Source organism: Drosophila serrata, unplaced genomic scaffold (assembly GCF_035046125.1).
Source record: "Drosophila serrata isolate PLE 108 unplaced genomic scaffold, ASM3504612v1 contig_276, whole genome shotgun sequence".
In the NCBI taxonomy this organism is placed as follows: Eukaryota; Metazoa; Arthropoda; class Insecta; order Diptera; family Drosophilidae; genus Drosophila; species Drosophila serrata.
Window position 1 is genome coordinate 7,464,224 of NW_028257174.1, and position 25,491 is coordinate 7,489,714.

The window sequence follows — 25,491 nt, forward strand, 5'->3', positions numbered from 1 at the left end:
ACAGACTCTTGAGACTATTGTTTGCCATTTGTTCGTTATTTTGATTGTTGCAAATTTGTGTCATTTGCTTTTTTAACTCAGCTAAAAATGCAAATCCTAGCTTGCAACAATTCTTTAACTCTAAATTTTGTAAATTAAAAGAAAAACAGAAAAAAAAACAATTGAAATTCGTAGTTAATCAAGTTAATCAATGCTTAAACTTTACCAAAGTTGATTGCTTCATTCAACACCCCCCCCACCCCCCAAAAAAAAAAAAAAAAAGCAGACAACAAATTTTATAATTTCGAAACTCGAAACACTTACTCAGTTTAGCATAGTTTAGTGTAGACTTTATCGGGATTGGATTAGAGTTTTATTTTTCAATCAATGACTTTCAGTCGATGACCAGACCTGCCTCTAACGAGCGTTAGGACTTGTCAACGACCGGATATTCCCCCAAAATTACATTTTATTCCCCACTAGGAGAAGAGATTAAAAAACAATTAAATAAATATACGTTTTATTAGCTAAGTTAAGTTTGCGTGTTATGCCCAGGCACATTCCAGTCAAACGGCTTGTGTCTTTGCATAAGTTCACAAACTTCAATTAAAGTTAGCCTTAGATCGTTTACTTAGTTCGAATAGAATCGAATAATAGAATTAGATGTAGACGCTTTGTGCGTATCATTTCAAGAATTTTGTCTTCAATTTCTTTGAAAATTTTTCTTTAATTGCGTTTGACTTTGATTTGTCCGCCCAAGAAGAACAACAAGATCAGAAAAGTAAAAATATACAAATGCCAAAAAGTCGCCTGTTGTACAGAGTAATACAGAAAGAATTCTTTCACTGTCAATTTACATTCTAATATTCATTAATATTATATAGCTTCTTATACTGCTTCTAGATAATTGTTGTACTCGTACTCGTCTAATGTAACCTCATACTCTCCTCTTCACTCTATAACGCCATTGTACAATGTCCCTGTTTCTTCTATGAAAACGCGACTCAACGTTATCTGGTATCCTGCTGAACACCGATCCTCCTTTGACCATGGAACAGGCATTAGAAGATGTACATCTGCCACAAAGACCCATACTGCAGGATATTTTATACTATATGGACAGAATATTTACGGTTATATTCTTCTTGGAAATGTTAATCAAGTGGTTGGCGCTCGGCTTCAAAGTGTACTTCACCAATGCGTGGTGTTGGCTCGATTTCGTGATTGTCATGGTAAGTTCATCGGTTACCCAAGTAGAACGCTCCCCACTCCGCTTTCGGGCGTCTATCTCTATATCACTATCTTTTGTGTTTGCCGAACGAACTTGAACTTACAAACAAAAACCTAATCCGAAACAGAAACAATAAACGGAAGACCAAAAATTATAATATAACTTACTAAATCCAGACAGGACATAAAGACGTTTTAAGTTTCAGTTTTTGCCTTGTCCCCACTACCTCTGTATGCTGCCTTAGGTCAGTATAACAGTTCTCAAAGTCAGCTATCCAGGCTGTACTTAAAGCTCCCCGCTGTATGATAGACCACCAGTAATCTTTAGTCAGTAAACTCTATAATCCCGTAGCCCTGTAATCAGTAATATCATAGGATAAAACTACCCTAGCTTAGTTATTCACTATAGCTTAGAACGATAAGTTACCCTCCCCCCCATCTGTTAGTAGCTTCTTACCCAAGCCAAATATTTGAGTTTCGTTTTGAGTTACCCAGCCTCTAAACCGCCTCTCTGAACTCTGACCTGAAACCGTCTAGCTGTCGCTAATTAATTTGGCCGCGGTCTGGTCTGGCGCGGACGATGTGCCCGCCTTCCGCTCGATGCGAACGCTGCGCGCCCTGCGACCTCTGCGGGCCGTTTCGCGCTGGGAGGGCATGAAAGTAAGTAGCGTTCATTCTCACATCCTTCAGACTCTATAATGTCTCCTTGCCACCTGTGTCTCTCTATCTCTCTATTTGTCTCTGTATCTCTGTGCCTCACTATCTCTTCTCTAACTAACTTCCTAAATGTTTCTCTCTCCGTAAAACTTTCTCTCATTCGCATTAATTGTTGTGTGCGTGAGTGTGTGTGTGTGTGTGTGTGTGTGTGTGTGTGTGTGAGCGTAAGAACATCAGTGTATCAAAGTGTGTGTGTGTGTAACCAACTATTATAATCCATTAAATGTCGTTGCCTCACCTGAAACTAAGTTTCCATCTGCAGCTAATAATATTTGCTTGTTGCTCTTTAATCTTCAAAACTATACAAATCTGTTATACAAAATCAAGATGTTATACCAATTTTTATACAGGATCTTTACAATATTAAAGTCCTGGACAAATCAACCCACAAAGACCTTTTCCTTCTTCCCATTTCCTTTATCCTTCTCCAATTTAACTATTTTATATATATATATATATGTGTGTGTGTGTGTGTGTGTGTATTTGTGTGTGTGTGTGTATGTGTGTGTGTGTGTGTGTATGTTATACGCTACTATCCGTCCAAGCCGAATCGCTCACACTGCGCCCAGGGCAGCGCCATGCTAACTGTTATACCGGCCAGTATTGTACATTCTCTTTGCTGCCTGTTAATGTTGATGTAATTACCCTCATAAGTATATGTATATGTCCCCATCTACCTAACATATATATAATATATAAAACAGTATCAGTATTCGTATCAGTGTCCCTATCTACCTGAATAAAAAACAAAAACATTGAGCGTTGCAGTGTATACCAGACGCTTCATGGGCATTGTATTCCATTGCTGCTGTCGCGTGCTTCAGCTTCGTTGTACGCTATCTACATATACATATTCAAGTAATTTAGGATCATTGATTGAAACATAGGTTTAGTCATAGTCACATATCTATAAATAGTTGTAATATACATAATAGTCATACGTATTTTCAAACCTAGAGCTAAGAATATTTACAAGCAACACCGTCTGCGGTCAGCTAAATCAAATATTATACGAAGAAACGTATAGAAAACAAAACAAAAACTTTGTGTATAAGTAGTTTGGTTCAACAACTAGCCATAGCTTAGCCATAGCTAGAGATACCAACTCCAAGTACCCCTATACTATGCCAAGCGCCCACCCCTAGATCTGTTTATATAGATAGATAGTCCTAGACTCTATCCCCCCCCCCCATTTCTCCAAAGCCACATTGAACACAACGAATATGAATATGAACCCGAACCGGAATCGATACCCCCTTAATCCTTGTCACTTGCCCTCAATTTTTTTTAGCGGCACCAAAATATCTAATATCTAGAGCCTCTCCTTGTATAGGTGTATGTACATACTATATATGTATATATCCATTACCGATGCAAGCGATCTTCGCAGGAGCCCCCAAAAACTGCACTGTATTGTACAAACAATAAACATATAAAGCAAATATCTTATATTACAAACAACAACTTCGCGACGCTGAGTCGTTAGTATATAGAATCGATATATCGTTTACTCGTATATGTATATATACTGTATATTCTCAACCACAATCAGTACAATCAGACCAACCAGATCAAAATGTCGAATATTCGACAAATCGCTCATACGCAGTGGTGGCAGTGTTTTACTTAAAACAACCGACGCTCCAGTCGCGTCTCGTCTCGTCTCGTTTCACACCAACTGATGTCGCTTGGTCTGGGCTAAACTTTAACTTGAAATAATTTAGTGGGCTCTTCCGGCTCTCCTGCACTCCAAGGGATCCCAGTGACCCATGCAATGAAAACTCCACAATAGCCAACCAATCGAGTCCGGCAGCAAAGTTTGAGCAAAAATGTGTCAACATAGAGACAGATCAAGACAGAAAAAACCAAAAGCCGAAAGCCATTTTCAATGAGAACCTAGTGATGATGTCGCACGACTGCACTATGGACCCATGGAGGTTCATGCATACGCCCCTCCTTGAATCCTTTTCCCTCCTTTCGTCAAAATCAAAATCAAATTTTGTGTGTGTGTAAATATTAGAGAAGCTCTGCCGACTTCATTGATTCATTTCGTTGTTTCAATTGTCCAAATGTCTAAGGCGTATGCATGCCAAATTCGTCCATTGTGAAATCAGGTGCGGCTGGTGGTGCGAACTAACGTTGTAGGAAAAGAATCGTCTTAGACAGAGCTATCACTAGCCATCCCCGAGTCATCCCAGTCTGTGTTTTGTCCTATCGACAGGGTAATCTCAGTACTCCCCGTATCAGCTATAATAGAGCTATTCAAACTTCTATCTTGTTCTCGTTTTTATATCTCCGAATCCCTGAGCAGTATTCGTATCCCTAGCCTTGGATTGAACTGAAACTACTTCACATATAATCACACCGATCCAGAAAACCTATTGAATCGAACCAAACCAAACCGACCCCCTTTAAGTGTTGCCTCCGTAATCTACATACATATACGTATCTGCATATGTGTTAACTTGTTTTCTGTGTATGTGTCTACGTCTATAAGTGTAACCACCTATGTATCTGCCAGAAGAACTACATATATATCTATCTATATATATACACTATACTCGTACAAACTATATAATGTATCAACTATCGTACAATAGGCTATCGTTTAAGAACCCCCTTCCGTCTAAGTCAGAACAGCGTAACACAGTGGTAACATTATAATGATATGCAAGTAAGTTCTACGAACCCATAGGGCCCCCTCCGACGCGACCTTCAATAAAGACCCCCCTGATTGCCATGTCCCGCCCCTTACTTTTTCTCGAGCAACAAAAACGGCGCCAATGAAACTCCTTAAAGCTTTTTTCAGTTAGACAGACAGACAGAACTTAAACTCCAAACTTTAAACTTAAAACAAAAAAATTAATCAAACACCGAAAAGAAAGAAACACTTTTGCTTTATTATACAAAAGAATGTCTATATTGCAATTTTATATGTTAAAACTTGGCACTATTCGAACTATATCGAAACTAGGTATCGCTTATCAACTTCGTTGCTTCACTTGTTGGAGCTGGTGGTATTCAAGCCTTCAAGACTATGCGAACGTTAAGAGCACTGAGACCACTACGTGCCATGTCCCGTATGCAGGGCATGAGGGTACGTACTTTCCATACATACTCGTAACCAAACCCAATACCAAAAAAAACCAATACCAAATGAAATCAAATCAACTCAAATTCAAAAAAACCACAATCGAATACCAAACAAATCAAACAAAACAACTTCATCAATCAGTATCAGTATCAGTATCAGTATCAGTATCAGTATCAGTATCAGTATCAGTATCAGTATCAGTATCAGTATCAGTATCAGTATCAGTATCAGTATCAGTATCAGTATCAGTATCAGTATCAGTATCAGTATCAGTATCAGTATCAGTATCAGTATCAGTATCAGTATCAGTATCAGTATCAGTATCGGTATCAGTATCAGTATCAGTATCAGTATCAGTATCAGTATCAGTATCAGTATCAGTATCAGTATCAGTATCAGTATCAGTATCAGTATCAGTATCAGTATCAGTATCAGTATCAGTATCAGTATCAGTATCAGTATCAGTATCAGTATCAGTATCAGTATCAGTATCAGTATCAGTATCAGTATCAGTATCAGTATCAGTATCAGTATCAGTATCAGTATCAGTATCAGTATCAGTATCAGTATCAGTATCAGTATCAGTATCAGTATCAGTATCAGTATCAGTATCAGTATCAGTATCAGTATCAGTATCAGTATCAGTATCAGTATCAGTATCAGTATCAGTATCAGTATCAGTATCAGTATCAGTATCAGTATCAGTATCAGTATCAGTATCAGTATCAGTATCAGTATCAGTATCAGTATCAGTATCAGTATCAGTATCAGTATCAGTATCAGTATCAGTATCAGTATCAGTATCAGTATCAGTATCAGTATCAGTATCAGTATCAGTATCAGTATCAGTATCAGTATCAGTATCAGTATCAGTATCAGTATCAGTATCAGTATCAGTATCAGTATCAGTATCAATATCAGTATCAGTATCAGTATCAGTATCAGTATCAGTATCAGTATCAGTATCAGTATCGCAAATCGTAATAAATATATCAATCCTAAGCTAATAGCACGCAATATCATCTCGACATATACTGACATCTCTTAAATGCTGTCTAACACGTACTCGTGCTCGTATACATTGGACATTCATGAAACTAACAGCAACCGATATATATTAAAAAGTACCTAGTAAAATTTTTAACGTAGACTTAACGCTAACCATTTGGATGGTTTATCTGTTTTTTAATCCATAAACTATAAACCGTAAACCGTAATCCGTAATTGATTGACTGATTAGATGATACTTAAGAAACTTTACTCGAATCTCTCTATCTCTCTCATTGATCAGCCGAACACGAACACACTCCAAGTATTAGAGTAAATTTTAGCTATTGTTAATCGTTACTATTATATTTATCCGTAATTATTATTCATAATTAGACAAACGTTTTGCCTTGCCTTCTCTCCCACACATAGAATTTGCGCCTTGCTCGCTCGCTCTTTCTCTCTGTCTCTTTCTCTATTTCGCTCTCGCTCGCTCTTTATCTCTGTCTCTCTCTCTCTTTGTTTATCCTATTATCCACATATTTGGCTCTTAGAAAACCAAAAATTTAGTAAGCAACTAAGAAATTTGCTTAACCCGCTTTAATCTCGACCACGGTCTGTCGAATCCCTTTGCCTGCCTGTCCAGCACCGTAGAAGCCGATCGACCGGATATAGAGCTAGATAAAATATGTCATCAAATTATATACCTACACACCAGTTTTGACTCTACTCGTACTTAGTCCATCGCATTTAGATCGCAATCCAACAGGAGTCCATGTACTTAGTCCCTAGTTTAAGTTACATTTTAGCTAAATTTCCAAATATTACTTTAATTACTTCAAGTTGATCTTGTGCCTGCTTGCTCCTTGCCGATCTTTACCTATCTGCCTCTGTCTCTATTTTAATGATCTTTTATGATGCTATGCAATGCTTATTTAGCGTTATCCTTGTAGATGTAGTGTTGTAAAATGAACTGCGCCTTGGCTTGGCTCAAAGTTGAGCAAACGCACGCTGCCTGCTGCTTGTGTTAGTAAACACCGTAGAAAAATTCCATTGCACAAACACACATTCCATAAATCGCTATCATAATATATATATATATATATATATATATATATATATATATATATATATATCAATGCTAGATCAATGCTATTCATTCAGCACTCTCCATACAAGTACCATAAACACGCACAGTACTCACACTCACCACACATCTGTACATCACATTTATCTATAAGGCCAATACTAACCCGTCTAAGTATTTACCAATATAAATATTTAAATATATATATATAATCCTAACTGAATAAATAACTCTCTGCATTTATTGTATTATATTCTATCCCCTCTCCACCGACACCCTCGCCTCGCCTTGCCTCGCCTCGTATCACCCATACACCCATGTATCCCAACAACTACTACAACTACCAACCAACAAACCAAAATCCATCGATAACTTAACTCCCAATCATCATCGACGTTGCCAACGACGACCCAATCGATCGGTTATCGGTCCCACCGATCAACCAATCTGATACCATCCAAAACTACAAAAAAAAAACAAAACCAAATCAAATTCAGGTCGTCGTTAATGCGCTGGTACAAGCTATACCGTCCATCTTCAATGTGCTATTGGTGTGTCTAATATTTTGGCTAATTTTTGCCATAATGGGTGTACAGCTTTTTGCTGGAAAATATTTTAAGGTACGTGCCATATGATTCAAACCAAATCCTGAATAAAAAAAAAAAACAAAGAAACCAAACCAAAAACCATGAACAAAAAAATAAAAAAACAAACGAACATAATCGGATAGGCCCATGATCGGAGGTAAAACGAATACAAGCTAGATTACTTGTACTCTTTTCGCCTTCCAAGCAGCCTTTAGTAATTAGCAATAAAATTATTCAATTAATCGAACTAACTCGAAATCAAACTTGAAAGAAATGCGTATCTTTGCATCTATTTTTCGTAAATAGTTGAGTTTCAACACGATTCGAAACTAAAAGTTTAAAGCTTGTTCAAACGAAGACAAGCCCTCGCAGACTGTATATAGAACTAGAAATCATTCGGATGCAAGTCCAGAGCAAGAATCAAAATAAAATATCAAAATCGAATTATTTATCCAAATCACAATCAAAATCAGCTGCAGAGTCCGACTCAGCTTGGGCATGCTTATCAAGAATTATATGTATAACTATACGAGTATGCGAACTTGCAGTTGCTGCACTAAAATAAACAGTTTCTTAGAAACCACTCCCTAGTTCTAGCCTTAGTTTGCCTTTTGCACGGGAAGTCGATAATGAGCAGAACTATACAGCCTAATCGAACTCTATCTAATCCAATTTAGTCCAATCTAAGCCAAGCTTTTTCCAATATCGTATAGTCAAAAGAGGCCACAAGCCCTGCTAATTAGCTGCTTAACACACATAACACTTGACACTAAAAAACCCACACCCACAAGAGACACTGACACACCAACAAACTAGTTAGTCAACTAGCTATAGTGGCCTATATAATCTACCCATATATATATATCTATTACTATTCCTATATTCTATATGTAAAATCCTGCATAATTGAATTACATTTTTCCAACATCAACTCGATAAACAAAACCAAACCCATCGACGCCAACTGATGACAACCTACAACAACCTGCATCGATAACCAACGAACAACGAATTATCGAACCACAGTGCGAGGACATGAATGGCACGAAGCTCAGCCACGAGATCATACCGAATCGCAATGCCTGCGAGAGCGAGAACTACACGTGGGTGAATTCAGCAATGAATTTCGATCATGTAGGTAACGCGTATCTGTGCCTTTTCCAAGTGGCCACCTTCAAAGGCTGGATACAAATCATGAACGATGCTATCGATTCACGAGAGGTAATGTACAACCCTTGCAGTCCACACCCATCACTTCAAGTCCAACTCCAACTCCACACTTGCATCAGACTGCATTTATGTTTGCCAATGCGCTTTGCCAACCAACCACAAAAATCAAACCCAGTAAATCAAGTTAAGATATGAATATTGAGACACGCCAACTATATACATAGAGCAGAATACCGCTGAAACAAAGCTATATTGCAAACGAATAGTTAGTTTATTCCCATACATACTGTAAATGTCTAGCCAATATGTCGATAATCTCAACCCTAAGTCCAGTCTATGATACTTTTTATTAATCAAACAATTTTATCTATAACTTTTTTCTCTTTTTTATATATGATCAACAACAATTCTACAAAAACTACAACAACAACACTCGACACTAACATCAACAACTACAACAAACAACAATGAATATGGCCACAACACTCAAACCAATCTTTGGCTACACTCCACTCCACAACCCCACAACAACAACTACAACAACACGAGCAACACTAAAAATGATCCATTCACAAAAAAATAAATAAAAAAATAAAACAAAAACAAAAAACGAAATGAAATGAATCCTGAAACCGAAACCGATGATGCCATGCCACAAAATTTCTCCGCAAAAACGCAAAATTCAACATCGATTCCTGCTGCTTTCGATCGATATCGAATGGGACAAAAACAATCGATAACAGGTGGACAAGCAGCCAATTCGTGAAACGAACATCTACATGTATTTATATTTCGTATTCTTCATCATATTTGGATCATTTTTCACACTCAATCTGTTCATTGGTGTTATCATTGATAATTTTAATGAGCAAAAGAAAAAAGCAGGTGGATCATTAGAAATGTTCATGACAGAAGATCAGAAAAAGTACTATAATGCTATGAAAAAGATGGGCTCTAAAAAACCATTAAAAGCCATTCCAAGACCAAGGGTAAGACAACAAAATACAAAAAAAAAAATATATACCATAAATAAAAAAAATTATTAATTAAATACGAAAAACCGAAAGTATATAATACAGAAAAGCTATATAAATCGAAACAAGTATTAAAACATAATAAAATATAAAATGAAAAAATAACCGAATAAATAAATTATTACAAAACAAAATTAAAACCCAAAATTTCCCAGAAGGGGCATCAGAAGGTTCTACACTCAGTTGTGCCGCTTTATCCAAGAATTATTTCCCCAAGTTTTTCAACTTGTTTTATCTCAATAAAATTCAGTTTGTTTGATGCCCCATTTAATAAACATCAAACTAATTCCTATATAACAAAATGATAAGGATAATATAGTAATATTATAGGACTGAACAAATATAAATGATAAAGAAAATAATAAGACTAAGAAGATTTTGATCGCGTAATCTGTGCCAATCGTACCCGTATTGTATATATAACATTTTGTATATATGATAAACTTTTTTCTATGTTAACTTGCGTTGAATTAACACCGAACTGAGCTACTACTACCGGAAGAGACTGTTATACAAGACTACCTTAGTTATGATTTTACAATGAAACTTTTAATGCCATTCGAAATTGTTTTAGTTATGTGTTGGTACTCTTTTTTCATTAGTGACCGATCAGTTACTTATAATACTCTTATACTTTTATACTGAACAAAACCCTCGACTTATACCCTATTGCAATCTGTTGAGTATATATTTACATAGCATATCTACGTACGCGCGTATGTATGTATGTGAAAGGCCCTGTTCTCTAGCAATATTTTGTCAAGTTGATTGATGGATCTTTAAAACAAGAAAAACAACAACAACAACAGAGAAACAATGCGAAAAAAGAAAGAAGAAAAGAAAAGAACATGAAGAAAGCAAGAGAAGGCAGCGCACCAAAAAGTCGAGTCTCTGGAATGGCTGCCGTGGTGTGCATGCGCAATAGAGTGAGAGATAAAGCACGCCACTGTTGCCATTGAGCGACTCCTGCGAGTGCGAGTGCGACGACGATGTTTCGCAAAACATACCGTTTTCTTACTCTCCACTCTTTAATACTTAATTTCCACTAGCTGTATTTAAGTATTGTGTCCGTTTGGTTCGTCTGTACTTAAACATTTTTATGTCTGCCATAATTATCCGCTGGACGATCGATCAAATTTAAAATTCCAAAAGTAAAGCAAAACTACAATCTCTATATATGTATATATACCTATCGCAACACCTCCTACTTAGATATGGCAACCAATGCATGTTTCTTTACTAATACTACTCGTACTTACCTCTGGATGTGTACATAGCATACATCTTGGCACGTCTCTCTTTAATCTCTACTTTACTCTGGGCATGTTTAGTGATAGTCACAGAACGATATATATACGAAATACGATAAGAAAATGCGAAATAAGGAACTTAAAAACCGAAACTAAATCGAAATCGAAAACGAAATTAGAAGCGAGAGGCAACGGCTAGCGTCTGGCATGCTAACGGAGGAACAGACAGACCGAGACTGACTGCACGTTTCTCGCTCTAACTCTGTAAATCTGTAAAGCTGTAACACTGTAAATGCATCTATCTCTGTCCCTTGGTATGCCGCCTCGTGTAGTGTACGTAAACAATAAACGATAACCGATGCAATTGAATGAATGTTACTTACTAGCACACCGATTCACTGTTTAACAATGTTACCCAACTACTGTTACGCATACTCTGTACGTCTGCAGGTGCGCGGCAAGATCGAAGCTCCACAGAAAGGTCATACCATGGAAAAAAGTTTGCAATTGGCACAGATCTACAAACGCAATATAATATACATATGTACTATATATAGACAAGACCCCAATCGAAAAAGAGAACAAGTAACCAGATATAACCGATATATAAATAAATACAAAAAATATATATATAAAATAATGCAATCAACCATACTATATATTTATAAACAATACTTATAAGCAAATGCGACGTAATTAACCCAATGTACTCATACGAAACTCTTCTATTCCTTTCTCTCTCTTCTCTCCAATGTCTTTTGGCGGTGTCCAACGATTGATTATATTTTCCATATCCGTATCCGTTACATTACGTTACGTTTTTGTTACCCTTTATCGTTATGATATTGATTTACCTTGTACCTCTATTCCAGTGGCGACCACAAGCAATAGTCTTTGAAATAGTAACCGATAAGAAATTCGATATAATCATAATGTTATTCATTGGTCTGAACATGTTCACCATGACACTCGATCGTTACGATGCGTCGGACACGTACAACGCGGTCCTTGACTATCTCAATGCGATATTCGTAGTTATTTTCAGTTCCGAATGTCTATTAAAAATATTCGCTTTACGATATCACTATTTTATTGAGCCATGGAATTTATTTGATGTAGTAGTTGTCATTTTATCCATCTTAGGTAAGTAAACCGATAATCAATTTCCAAATTAAACCCCCACCACAAACCCCAAAAAACCTTTCAAGCCAATACCAAACTAGCCAAAAAAAAAAGTATGCAACCATCGACCCCAAAAAGCTCCAAAAGAAAAGTGTTATACATTGTATATTTTGAATTCAGTTCAATAATCCTCCACCCTCTTTCTCACTCTGTCTTCGATTCCGATTCCTCCATGCATTATGTGCTATGTGTGTGAATACTTTAATGTACAAACCTGTCTATCTCTGCAACAGTACGCTCCTCTTTCTCCTTAAACATGTGTACTTTCTACTAATTCTACTAATTAATTGTTAAATTGCTAATTTGCTGTCGTAAACGTAATGCGTAATTCCGTTGTTCGATGTTGATTCGTATTAAATACCAGTCCCCCAAAGATCCCAGCAAAATAAACAATCAATCCATACGTAATCCCCACCTCCCAAACGATTTGTTGTGTACAAAAAAAGTTTGTGTATCGCTAGTGCTCATATAGCGATTACGGTCACTGTACTGTTATACTTCTGTATTATACGATCAAAATCACTGTATGAGCAGCTCCATGTTGTTGTGCTTAACGTATTCCAAGTTATGTTTTTGTTTCCGCTTTTAATTCATTGCTACTTGCATAGTTAACTAAAAATGGTGTTACATGTTTATATATATGTACAAGATTTTATACCCAAACAAGGTAATATAATTAAAATTAACACAATGAAGGAGTCATTTCCCACCCTATAAACCATATATATTCTTGATCTGCAAGAATAGCCAAACCGATTTACCTATGTTCGAAAGAAGAAAAAAAAATTTAGTATTTTAAAAATGTTAAAATTAAATAAAAAACATAAAAATTGTAATGTTTTACATTTTAAATTGAGTATGCAGTTTTATAAACCTTATAAAAACTAACACAGAACAGCTTTCCGAATTGAAATGAAAAAATTTTTGGCTTTGTTATGATCGATTTTATGAGTGTATTTCATGATCAGGAAGTTAACTTCTTATTTTGTTATATGTATGTCTTATTAAAACCATAAGTTACTTCAATTTATCCTAAAAACAATAAATAAAATACCTTGCATTTAGATAACAGTGCAAATGTGCAATTGACCAATATTTATTATTGATAAATATTTTAATTGTTGCTGTTGTTATTGCCAAATTTGTATGTAAAATAAGTAAATCGATGTTGACCTTTTTATTTTACCCTAAGTTGAAAAGTAAACGTAAAACGTTGCAATATTGGTGTTAATTTCAACTGTAATTCCCAAGTAATTGTTGTCGTTCATTGCTGGCGTTAAAATTCGTAAATTTTGCCCATTAACCGTATATATATATATATATATTTATACCCTTGCAGGGTATTATAATTTCAGTCAGAAGTTTGCAACGCAATGAAGGAGGCACCTCTGACTATATAAAGTATATATATTCTTGATCAGGATCAACAGCCGAGTCGATCTAGCCATGTCCGTCTGTCCGTCTGTCCTTCTGTCCGTCTGTCCGTTTCTACGCAAACTAGTCTGTCACTTTTAAAGCTATCTGAATGAAACTTTGTAGCCTTCTATATACTCTCACTCGTATATATGTCGGAACGGGCCGGATCGGACAACTATATCATATAGCTGCCATAGGAATGATCGGAAAATTTTTACAACAAATTTTTTAACATTTTCAGTTTTCAATAGAATTGGATCAAATTATAGCCATTTTATCAAACTGTTCAATTTTGTGTAAAATTTTATGAAAATCGGACTACTATATCATATAGCTCCCATTGGAACAATCGAGAAATTAATACAATTAAAAATTATAACTTTTTAGTTTTCAACAGATTTTCATCAAATTTGAGGTATAGCCATTTTATATTATTCTTAAATTTTGTGTCAAATTTCATGAAAATCGGACGACTATATCATATACATATGTAGGTGCCATACACACGATCGTTTGATGTAGAAGAAAAATACAAATCTTTGAATGTAAAGCTGCAAATATAATATGTATAGGTGAATGAAATGAAAGCAGATATTACTTCATTGTTTTTTAACACAAATATACATATATAGTTTATATGGTATAGATTCCTAGTCATAGAATTTCTATCTGCAAGGGTATATAAACTTCGGCGTGCCGAAGTTAGCTTCCTTTCTTGTTTTCGTTGATATTAAATATATATAAATTGACAGATTTCCATGGAAGTTTGTTTAAGCTTTTAATGGACCAAAATCTTTGGCCCGATATTTTTAATACATTTTCTTTTGCAATATTATTATTTGTTTTTTTGTTCTGAAACTACAAATAAGATTAACAAAAAAAAGAAAAGAAAGAAAGAAAATATTGCGTATACGTAAGCACACAAAAGAACGAACAAATGGAAATAAATTGAACCGAGAAATCCCCCATTGACAAAAACCAAAAACTCGATTTTGAAAACTCTGAAACTCAGGTGGAAATTGGCTATTGGAGCAAACAAAAACCAGATAATACCAAGAAACAAGCAACACTAACTGAAAAACTATACAAAAGATGGCTTAAAATATGCTTTACTACATTGACCAATGCAACAGAGAGCTTCCTTTTTAACCGTCATCTACCATCCAAGTGCCGTTAAAAAGGATGCTTCCAACCATTTCTGCTGCTGTTGAAAGTGTGAACCCCAATTCGAATTGCGCCCAAAAAAATATTTTGTCTAGCGAAAGACCCCCCGAAACCTGAAAACATCTTAACCCCCAAACCCCAACCCAAAGCTCCAAGACCAGAACCGAACCAAAACCAAAAACCAAGCTAAACCTCTCTCCAAAAACCAAAAAACAAAAAAAAACGGAACCCTCAACAAACCGATCGTATTGCGTTTCCTTACCTGTAAAAGTTTTTCGTTTCACTTTTAGAATACTTCCATAATACTATTATTAATAATAATAATAATGTTTGTGCGAGAGAAGCTTCAAGTAAACCTTAACTATTTAAGAGCTGCGAACCTTAACTGTTGCTTATGCTTCTTTTATGTCCTTTATGTTAATAACTACTACATTCTCGCCAGGACTCACGCGCCCAACTTGTTCTCAAAGCGCACTTTTCCAAAAATCTTAACTAGAAATAATACCTTAAATACAAAAAAAAAACCGAAATGCTTTCCAATTTATTTCGAGCGCCTCTAAGTATCGCTTCCTTATAAGTATTTGGCTTCGATGTTGCGGCAGTCGCCAGAGTGATATCCTTATAGACGAATATATTAATACACGCTTCAAGGCAAACGAAAACAAATCACAGAAACCCAAAACAAGGCTGAAGGGGAAACCCAAAAAAGAAAAAGAAAACCCAAATAAACCAAAGTACGAACCGAACGAGACTCTCAGCTTTTGTAAATGCAAATTTCTTAAATAACAAAATAACATGAATAACAAATGAAAGAAATCTATAAAGAAAAGCAATTGCTAATACACTCACACACCACACACACCCAGTCTTACACACTCTTACACACGTTAAATGGCTTGCACAAAAAAAAAAAAAAAAAAAAAAAAAACGCATAAATTAAATAAAAGCAAAGCAAAAAATCAAAGTAATTCAATCACACAAGATTCATTCAGGGTTAGGTGTCAATGGGCATTCCACAAGACTCTGTGCGATTGTCGGTTGCATAACTCTGTTGCTACTGCCCGGTATTGTGCCAACTGGGGATCCCGACGAACTTCCTCCCCCCTAGTCGGGATCCATCAGCTAATTCTAATTGATATCACAGCGAGATCCACATCGCTCTGAGGGCGGAGCCCCAGCCAGGACAACGGCCATGCGGACCGTCTTAGCGCGCGGCACTGGCAAGACCGTTGAACTGGATCGGACCAATGGACCCAACGGCAATCCAGTGATCCAAAGATCCTAGAATCCTGTCCTTGATATAGAATATATAGAGTCCCCCCGATGCCGATGGGTCTCGCCCGTACCAAAAAAAACTGGCCACTCGAGATTCAAATTGTGAACTTGGACACATATTTTCCAAGGAATTGATGATATACCGAGGCATTAGCCTGAATCTTCTTAATGGTTTTGGTCCAATCTACGATGGAGATTATGTACTTTACTATGAACGTAGTAAAAAGCATACAACTGTGTATAATCTATAGATCTATATAAAAAAAATATATATATAGTTCCCCAGAGTACCTCCAAATGGTTCCCAAGCCATTCCCAATAGTGCGGGACTTGAACCCATACCATTCCCCACGATATCCCTACCCGATTTACCCTTCCATAACTCTTTCTGCCTAATCTTTCTAGTATAAGAAGCTTTTCCAACTACTTTAACTTATTTCTTGAGTTGAATTTTCTACTTGTTAGGCCTTTATCAGATATCAGAGAGTTTAGATCAGATATCGCCCCCTCGAAAGAAGTCCTGCAAATAGTTCGTTCGACGCAAAACCCAAACAAACCCTTTAGAATTCCGCTCATGCCCATTGCTAGAGCGCATTTCGTTGCCATCAGCCAACAAAAACAAAAAGAACAAAAATCTAAAATAATCGAAAAACAGATTAAACCAATGAACATTTTGATTCTATAGCGGGCAGCGAACGAACTTTGCAGTGTATAGTTATTTGGCACATATAAAATATGCTGCGGATTATCGCTAAAAGAAAACGTAACCCAAAATATGCATTACAAAAAAAACAAAAACAAAAAATATGAAATTCTTTAAACTAAAAATATATCGATATAATGGAAACCCGGAAGTCGAGGCTCCGAGTTGTTGATTTGACGCTACATTTCGCTGTCGCTGTTGCTGCTTAAACCAACGCCAAGATCGCCTGCTCCTGCTCCTGCGCCAGCTGCTCGCAATAAAAAAACAGCCAAAGGATATCGACTACCGAGCGTTGCTGCTTTCTACTCTTACTCTGTTAACCGCCAGTTAACCGTTCAGCGTTTACCATTAACCTTTAACTTTCAATCTTAATGTTTTAAGTTATTTGTTTTAATTTGTTTTTCCATTCTCTCTCTAAATGTGTCTTTTTTGATTTTTGCGCAGCCTTGACAACTCCTTGATTTTATCTAAGCCAGCTGTAAAATTGTTTAAACTATGTGTTACCTGTACTTGTAAACCCTAAAACCCTTGTATCCTGTAACCCGTAACCCGTAACCCGTAATTGTACTTTGTATTGGTTGTATGTATGTACTATGATCAGTCTGATCTCTTCATGTTTAATATTATTTGTTTTGTTTTCTTTTGCCTGTTTATGTTTATGTTTTTGTTTCGGTCGTACCCTGTATGTTGTCCCAAATGTACATATTATCACACATAACTTTTGCTTTCCTTTACGTATATGTATATCCTGTGTGTGCGTGTCTGTGTATGTTTCTCTAACGTTGAAGAAGATGGAGGAGCGGAGCGTGTCGACACCCTAATGCTTTCCATATTTCAGCTATGTCGAGTGTTTATGGTCGTATTTAACCTAGCCTTAACCTTAACCTAACCTATCTTACCCCAACCTCCTGAGTCCTTCGACTGAATCCTGATCCGTGCGAATCTGTGTGAACTGCGAAAACTCAATCCAAATTGATTTCTCCCCTCAAACTCATCTGCTGCTAAAGGTCTCGTACTGAGCGATATTATCGAGAAATACTTCGTGTCGCCGACCCTGCTCCGTGTGGTGAGAGTGGCAAAAGTGGGCCGTGTCCTGCGACTGGTGAAGGGTGCCAAGGGCATAAGGACACTGCTATTCGCACTGGCCATGTCGCTACCGGCCTTGTTCAACATCTGCCTGCTGCTATTCCTGGTCATGTTCATCTTCGCCATCTTCGGGATGTCCTTCTTCATGCACGTGAAGGAGAAGAGCGGCATCAACGATGTCTACAACTTCAAGACGTTCGGCCAGAGCATGATCCTGCTCTTTCAGGTAAGAGGCCCAGCCACAATTCCGTTGACGGTTTATGTTGTCTATTGTTGTTGTCGTTGGGTGATGTTGCCACGATCACCACCGAGTGCTGAAATCAAGCTGCAAATCGAAATCGAAATTACAAATCGAATTCTAAATCGAACCCTACCGTAACGATAACGATGAGCACAGCGAATGAGGGGGCCACAGCTGACCATCAATCGGCGACGCTCTATCGCTGGAGTTTGAGCGTCGATCGATGGCCGGAAACGGAAGTGGCGCCATTTGTTTCAGTTCAGTGGCAACATCACAATGTTGATTGAAGCTGCGGTAGTTGTTGGTAAAAGCTAAATTAGTGCGATTTTTTGATTAACTTCAATTTAATTTTAATTTCTCTACCTGTCTGTCCATAGGTTTTTTTTTTTTGTTTTTGATTTTCGATAAGTAAAACCCCTCTTATGTTGTCTGTACAAAGAACCGCCTTAAAAATCGAATACTATTTATTTTCGCTCAAACTTACCTAGTGTATTATTATTGCAAAACCAGCTTTCCATTGTATTTATTTAGCGCTTATTTCTTTCATCATTTTTCAGTCTTTAGTTGTTTCTTTCATACCAATTTTGAGTAATTGTTGCTCTGTATATGCCTAATTTTTAGTCATTTGTACAAAAAACAAATCTAATTCAGCTCTTTCAACAAACACCAAATGAAATGTTGAGATTTCCTCAAGACACCCCTCCTCTAACCCGAAAACAACTAAATCCCCCCAATTCACCCACCAAAGTCTAAAAGAAAAAAAGCAAAAAATGAAAGGCAAACCGAATAGATTCGATCGAAAGATCCCAGGGAACACAAACCCAATCCCACTCTCTCTCTATATATCTTAATCTAAATATGTATAAACCCAAATCTTTCCAAAAATATCTTAATCTATTGCCACTACTATCCAACCTTTCTATATAGTTTTCCCCTATTTTGGAGTCCTTTGACTCTGCGAGCTTTACAAGAGAACAAATTGCAAAATGCTTGCTACGCTTGCCGCTTTGAGTCCTTTCTAGTTATATATATTTTTTGTGGGACCAGCGTCCTTATTATCCTCCTTGGAAAGTTCCCATTTCGACGGGGCCAAGGCGGTAGTTTTTTAATGGCTTTCCTCCCTCTCTCTTTTTAACCAAAAAGCTTGATTGGATCCGAATCAAAGCAAAGCAATTAAATCCAACTATTAGCTGTAATGCGTGAGCCAGCAGTATACCGACTACAACACACTCAAATGTATAATTACTAACTATAGCCGTAACTGTACTAACCACCTACCGTATGCCATAACTAAATAGTTTGCTTAGACCAGCGATCCCGGTGAAGAACGTTTAACTAATGATGATTCTTCTTTGTTATTGTATCTTCTGTCTTAAACTTCTCTCTCTCTCTCTCTCCCAAAACCGCCCACACACAAACACACTTAAAAAAAATTAATAACTGTACCAATACCAAAACCAATACCAACAATTTCCCAAATACCACCACGAACGAACGACCTGACACGCATTAATAACTATTGATGCATTGAACCATGCCCAACCGATCGCACAACTGCCAATCCAACCCTCAAAACAATTCGTTATCGATTTGTTGCATATGTAAACTTGATCAAATCGAATTGGAAATCCGGGATAAACCCCTTTTAAATATCCTTAAATTCCTTTTCCTAAAAAACTCCCCAAATAATCCCTCCAAATTACTAATGGCAGATGTCGACGTCAGCCGGTTGGGATGGTGTACTGGACGCCATAATCAATGAGGAAGCATGCGATCCACCCGACAACGACAAAGGCTATCCGGGCAATTGTGGTTCAGCGACCGTTGGAATAACGTTTCTCCTCTCATACCTAGTTATAAGCTTTTTGATAGTTATTAATATGTACATTGCTGTCATTCTCGAGAACTATAGTCAGGCCACCGAGGATGTGCAGGAGGGTCTAACCGACGACGACTACGATATGTACTATGAGATCTGGCAGCAGTTCGATCCGGAGGGCACACAGTATATACGCTATGACCAGCTCTCCGAATTCTTGGACGTGCTGGAGCCCCCGCTGCAGATCCATAAGCCCAACAAGTACAAGATCATATCGATGGATATACCCATCTGTCGTGGAGACCTCATGTATTGCGTTGATATCCTCGACGCCCTCACCAAAGACTTCTTCGCGCGCAAGGGCAATCCGATCGAGGAGACGGGCGAAATTGGTGAGATCGCTGCCCGTCCGGACACCGAGGGCTACGAGCCGGTGTCCTCAACCTTGTGGCGTCAGCGAGAGGAGTACTGTGCCCGCCTTATCCAGCATGCCTGGCGCAAGCATAAGGCGCGAGCCGAGGGCGGTGGTGGTGGTGGCTCCTCCGATCAGGAAGGCGGCGGCGGCAATGGCGGCAATGATCAGGGGGATGCCGCCGAGCATACGGGTGCAGTTGATCCCGATGCCGAAATGCCCGAAACGGAGGGTAATATGGGCACGGATGGAGCAGAAGATGGTGCCGCTGGAGATGGTGCCGCCGATGCCGATGGAGAGAGCCATGTAAATAGTCCAGCTGATGCGGCAGCGGCGGCGGCGGCGGCTGCTGGAACGGCCGGTAGTCCCGGTGCGGGCAATGCCGGACGACAGACCGCCGTTCTCGTAGAGAGCGACGGGTTCGTGACCAAGAACGGCCACAAGGTGGTCATCCACTCCCGATCGCCGAGCATTACGTCGCGCACGGCGGATGTCTGAGCCAGGCCTCGCCCCCCCCTCCAAGATGCACGCGAGTATTAGCATGAGTACGTGTTGGACGTTGCCAGGAGCTGCACGTGGCATGTGGCATGCATGCCGCGGCGTGTGGCAACAGTGAGCTAACAACAACAACAAGGAGAACAACAAGCATAATTTTCTGCTATATATAATGAAAGTACAACATATTCCACATTCCCAACCACAACATACCAAACATAACCAGCATCCAGCATCCAGCATCCAGCATCATCGTCAGCAAAAGGAGGAGAAACCCAGGAATCAATCGACTTATCCACACATACCCCAATATCAATATGTTTTATACCTGTAACCGCATTGTTCAGTTTCTTACGATTACAAGTCAGCAACCAACAACAATCATATTTAAGCTAATCCGAAATGTCTAAATAATTTGTAAGCAGCTCGTAGTTCAATCGATTTAGGCGTTTTCCCAACAATAAACAACAAAACTATTGGCCTAAGCAGGTAGAAGAGGAAGAACAGCACACACCACACTCAAGCACACACACATAGACACCTTTAAAACATTCAAACACACCGCATAAAACATAAAAACATAAGACATACGGAATATAACATATAGAAACCCAAAAGAAACGTAACGAGAAACCAAATAATAACAAATTTAAAACGAAAATTCTGCAAATTGTATTTGCCAACAATGACACGCTTGATTTAATTAATTAATTACCAAGCAAAAACTTACTTACCGAATAATAATGAAAAACATTAAACAAGAAATATGAAAAGGTAACGCGAGGTGAGAGTCAAGGCAGAAGAAAAGCAAATCTCATGACATCTTCCAAAAGCAAATGCAACATTTTAACAGTTAAAGAAACCAAAAACCCAATGAAATCCGATTCAATAATTATAAACAAGATGAGATAACACCAATTTGCATAGTTTATATTGAAAATTTCATCAAAATAACTAAATAAGACCCAAATTAAAGAAACACACCAAACCTAAAAAAAGTGTGTAAATCAAAATCGGGAATCCAGAACAACTCTAGTAACTTGAACTAAAAACATAGTAATAATACCAAAACAACCGAGAGACCATAACAACAACAAAAACAACAACAACCGCCTGAACTGCCATTGAAAGCAATACGAAACCTGAAACAACAAAAAAAAAAAGAGGAAAAAACCAAATCTAAATGTCAAAGGTAGATTCACACATCCAACAACAAACACATACCGTATAACACCCACTACATATGCACACATATTTCACAATCACAACACACACCTATACTCAAAGGAGGCAAAAGGGAAAAAGGTTACCAGGACAACATCAACAAAAAAAAAACCAAAAGAAAACAGATAGTAATTTTAGAAGTAATCATGATCGGGTGTTCGTTTCCTTTGCAGTTTCGACCTAAGCGATGATCCCCGATTCAGTCCAGCAAGAAAGTTCAAAGCAAACATTTCACCAACACACACATACACACACACACACACAAAGCAGAGGTGTTTTAAGGTTGTGTCCTCTCTTTGAAAACACACACACACACCCGACACACCGACAGCCGACAAACAAGCAAACAAATACTTGGAGTTGGGGCGCATGGAGCCAAAGGAAGTGGAAGTGGGACGATGAAGAAGATGTAGGACGATGTGATAAGCGAGTAATAGATAGGATCCTTGAAGGACAAATACCTTAACAATTTAAATTCGTTGAATTCGAGCAATCAACAACAAGAAAAACAATTAACCAAGCGAGCGATAATGCGGAAAAGTGTTTTAAAGATAACAACAACAAAATTAAGAAAGAAAGAAAAAGCTTAAAACAATAACAAGAATGTGAAGTGAAAGCAGAGTTTGATGTGAAAACGAAGCAGCAGAACCAGTACCAAAAGCAAAAAAACAAAACACACAAGTTCAAAGCGAAGCAAAGCAAGTGCTAAAAAAAAGACGAAACAAAAATAATGATAATTAAGAAAGAGTTAAATACAAAATAGTCGTTGATGATGAAGCGTGTGTGTGCGTAGCACCAGATGGTGATAAAACTAAAGCAAATAAGAGAGTATCGAAAACGAGTGAACAATTTGAACTAGTTTGGTTTTCAAAGTACTCTATTTTCTCATACTTCTTATCCTTTTTAACTTAACCTACGAGTAGAAAAGTGCGAAGGTCGCGATTAATGCTAAATTACACAATGATCAAGATCAAGGAAAGTAAATACGAATCGAATATATATTACACGTAATTTATAACATAAATAATTTAACTAAAATACGATATATTAATATTGAATTGAATTCAAACAAAGTTTTAGCCCGATTGCTTAAAAGCGTAGCATACTTTCCAGCGCCAGAACCAGCCGCCATCGCTTTCCGTTACGTATCCGCCGTGTAGGCACGTAGCGTTCGACTAAACGATAGCCAAGCGATAAGCCTACCAACAAAACAAAACAAAAAAACGAATATTCCATTCAGTTGCGCCAATTTACGCCAAGAGCTAAGCTTTGTTTGAATCAGCTTTAACGCTTTTCTGATTTCTTTGGTTTCTCTGTCGTTTCATTTAACTATAGCAATTGCCTTTTCGCCGCTGTTTAGTTATGTATTGACAAGCAAACGATTAACGATTACCAATTTACAATAACGATAACGATATGTAAGCCTTCATCGAATTGGCCCCGCTTAATTGACTGGTGGGGAGCATTCCGATCCGAGTGCCGCAGCAAACGAAAGTTTATGTGAGGTTCCATAGCGCACACACCATACACATGCACATGGACATCAATCCACACACACACACATACACACCCACACCCCACACACACACGCACATATATATATATACATGAATATATAGAAAAACACACACACACGTAAATGCTTTGCTATTCTTCGAAATTGCTAAAATCGTTAGAGGTGAATGAATAAACGACAACTTTGGGATAAAACGCTTTTTGGTTTTTTACAATAACTAATCACTTCACTGACACTATCACTCACGACACACTCATACATACACAGAGACAGTCATGGACATTGAAAGGACCATCTTTCAGTGGCGATCCTCTTCTCGCCGACTTACTCTCAATCTCAAGCGAACTCCAACCTAATAAGAAACGAAAAATATATACGAATCATGCTTTTACACACTGCCTGACCTCTAAATATCTGTTAAATCATTTAAAAATACGGAACTTGTCCTAAGCACATCCAAAAAACAAATCAACCCACCAAAAACGCATCATACTAAACATCCAAATAGGGAAATACCAATTTAACCAACCATTGGCGAAAAGTACAAACTTGTATTGTTTTCTACCATTTCCCTTTACTACGGATTACTGTTGTAAAACAGTCGAATAAAATTTGTTACTATGGCAATCATAACCATATTCAGACTTTCCTAAAGGTCATTCACTAGGCCAGACAATGAAAATTAATTCAAACAATTAAAAACCAATCAATTCATTCTGAATACCCAAAACCGTAGTCCTTAGACCGTTCTGTATTTCCGATTTCACCGTATCAGGCGTTCCAGCGCAACCTAACTTATTCACTTCCAATCCTCACAGAAAGACACAAATCGAGTAACGCAAAACAACAAAAATTGTAATGTAATTACATTGTGTACATTATTGGGGACCAGTTTAAGCGTTGCCTTAGAGTCCAGAAAACTAAAATGTTTATTTGTTGCGCACGCTTAGACAAAGAGCTTTTTCGATGATCATACACCCAAGCAATCACCACCTGATGACCCTCTCCCCCCACAGATCCTTCACCCCCTTACCCGCTCTTTTTAACCCAAGACACGCAAAGCAAACGCAACGCAACGCGAACCCGACTCGAACAGATTCCGCTTTGGTTACGCCTTAACCTCAACATTTACCGTTGCGGCTCTTTGTTTTCTTCATCATCCTGTAGCTGTAGCTCCATTTCCGTTTCCGTATCCGTATTTCGTTCTCCCCGATTCCCCCCACTTCACATTTATTTGACGCTTGCCAATTGCCAATTTTTGTAACGACTTGAATGTAGCTTCATTATTATACATTTTGTTGGCTGTTTGACAGATAATACGAGTACCCACTTCGATAACTTATAGATCACATGGAAAATAACGCAAACACGATAAGCCGGTTGGTCGATTAGCCTCGATCGATCGTGTCGATAATAATAAAACAAACATGCTATAAACTAATAACAGAAAATTAAGTTTGAGAATTCCGTACAAAATGCATAAGTTAAACGAAAAAGCATATAATATGAGAGAAAGCTAAATAATATATCTACTTATACTGAGTGCACTGTTATAAACGAGGGGCGGGGCGAGATTAAATAAAAAAAAAAAAACAAAATCGAATCAAACGACTAACTTTATTATAAATGGTATATCCTTCAAGATATTGTACTATCTATATGTGTGAACAACATCATCTGAAACAACAACAGTCACACATGAGGCTTATGCAACCAGAGAGCAAAATAAAGAAAGAAAAAACAAAGAAACAAAAGTAAAAACTACTAAAAACACTAAAAAACTAATTAATAAAATGGCGGCGAACCGAAAGAGATACTCTTAA

General features: G+C 37.6%; 1 protein-coding gene across 50 annotated transcripts in view; it reads left to right on the plus strand.

Moving 5' to 3' along the window:
* Positions 1-25,266, plus strand: part of para (sodium voltage-gated channel paralytic) — a 116,042-nt gene extending 90,776 nt beyond the window's left edge. For all 50 annotated transcript variants that reach the window (XM_086835915.1, XM_086835917.1, XM_086835924.1 and 47 more), the window contains 8 exons: positions 1,038-1,211; positions 4,901-5,023; positions 7,592-7,714; positions 8,708-8,902; positions 9,595-9,840; positions 12,008-12,278; positions 17,883-18,187; positions 19,915-25,266. In XM_086835915.1, coding sequence (XP_086692041.1) covers positions 1,038-1,211; positions 4,901-5,023; positions 7,592-7,714; positions 8,708-8,902; positions 9,595-9,840; positions 12,008-12,278; positions 17,883-18,187; positions 19,915-20,931 — 2,454 coding nt within the window. In that variant the 3' untranslated portion in view covers positions 20,932-25,266. The remainder of the gene's footprint in view (positions 1-1,037; positions 1,212-4,900; positions 5,024-7,591; positions 7,715-8,707; positions 8,903-9,594; positions 9,841-12,007; positions 12,279-17,882; positions 18,188-19,914) is intronic.
* The last annotated feature ends 225 nt before the right edge of the window (positions 25,267-25,491 follow it).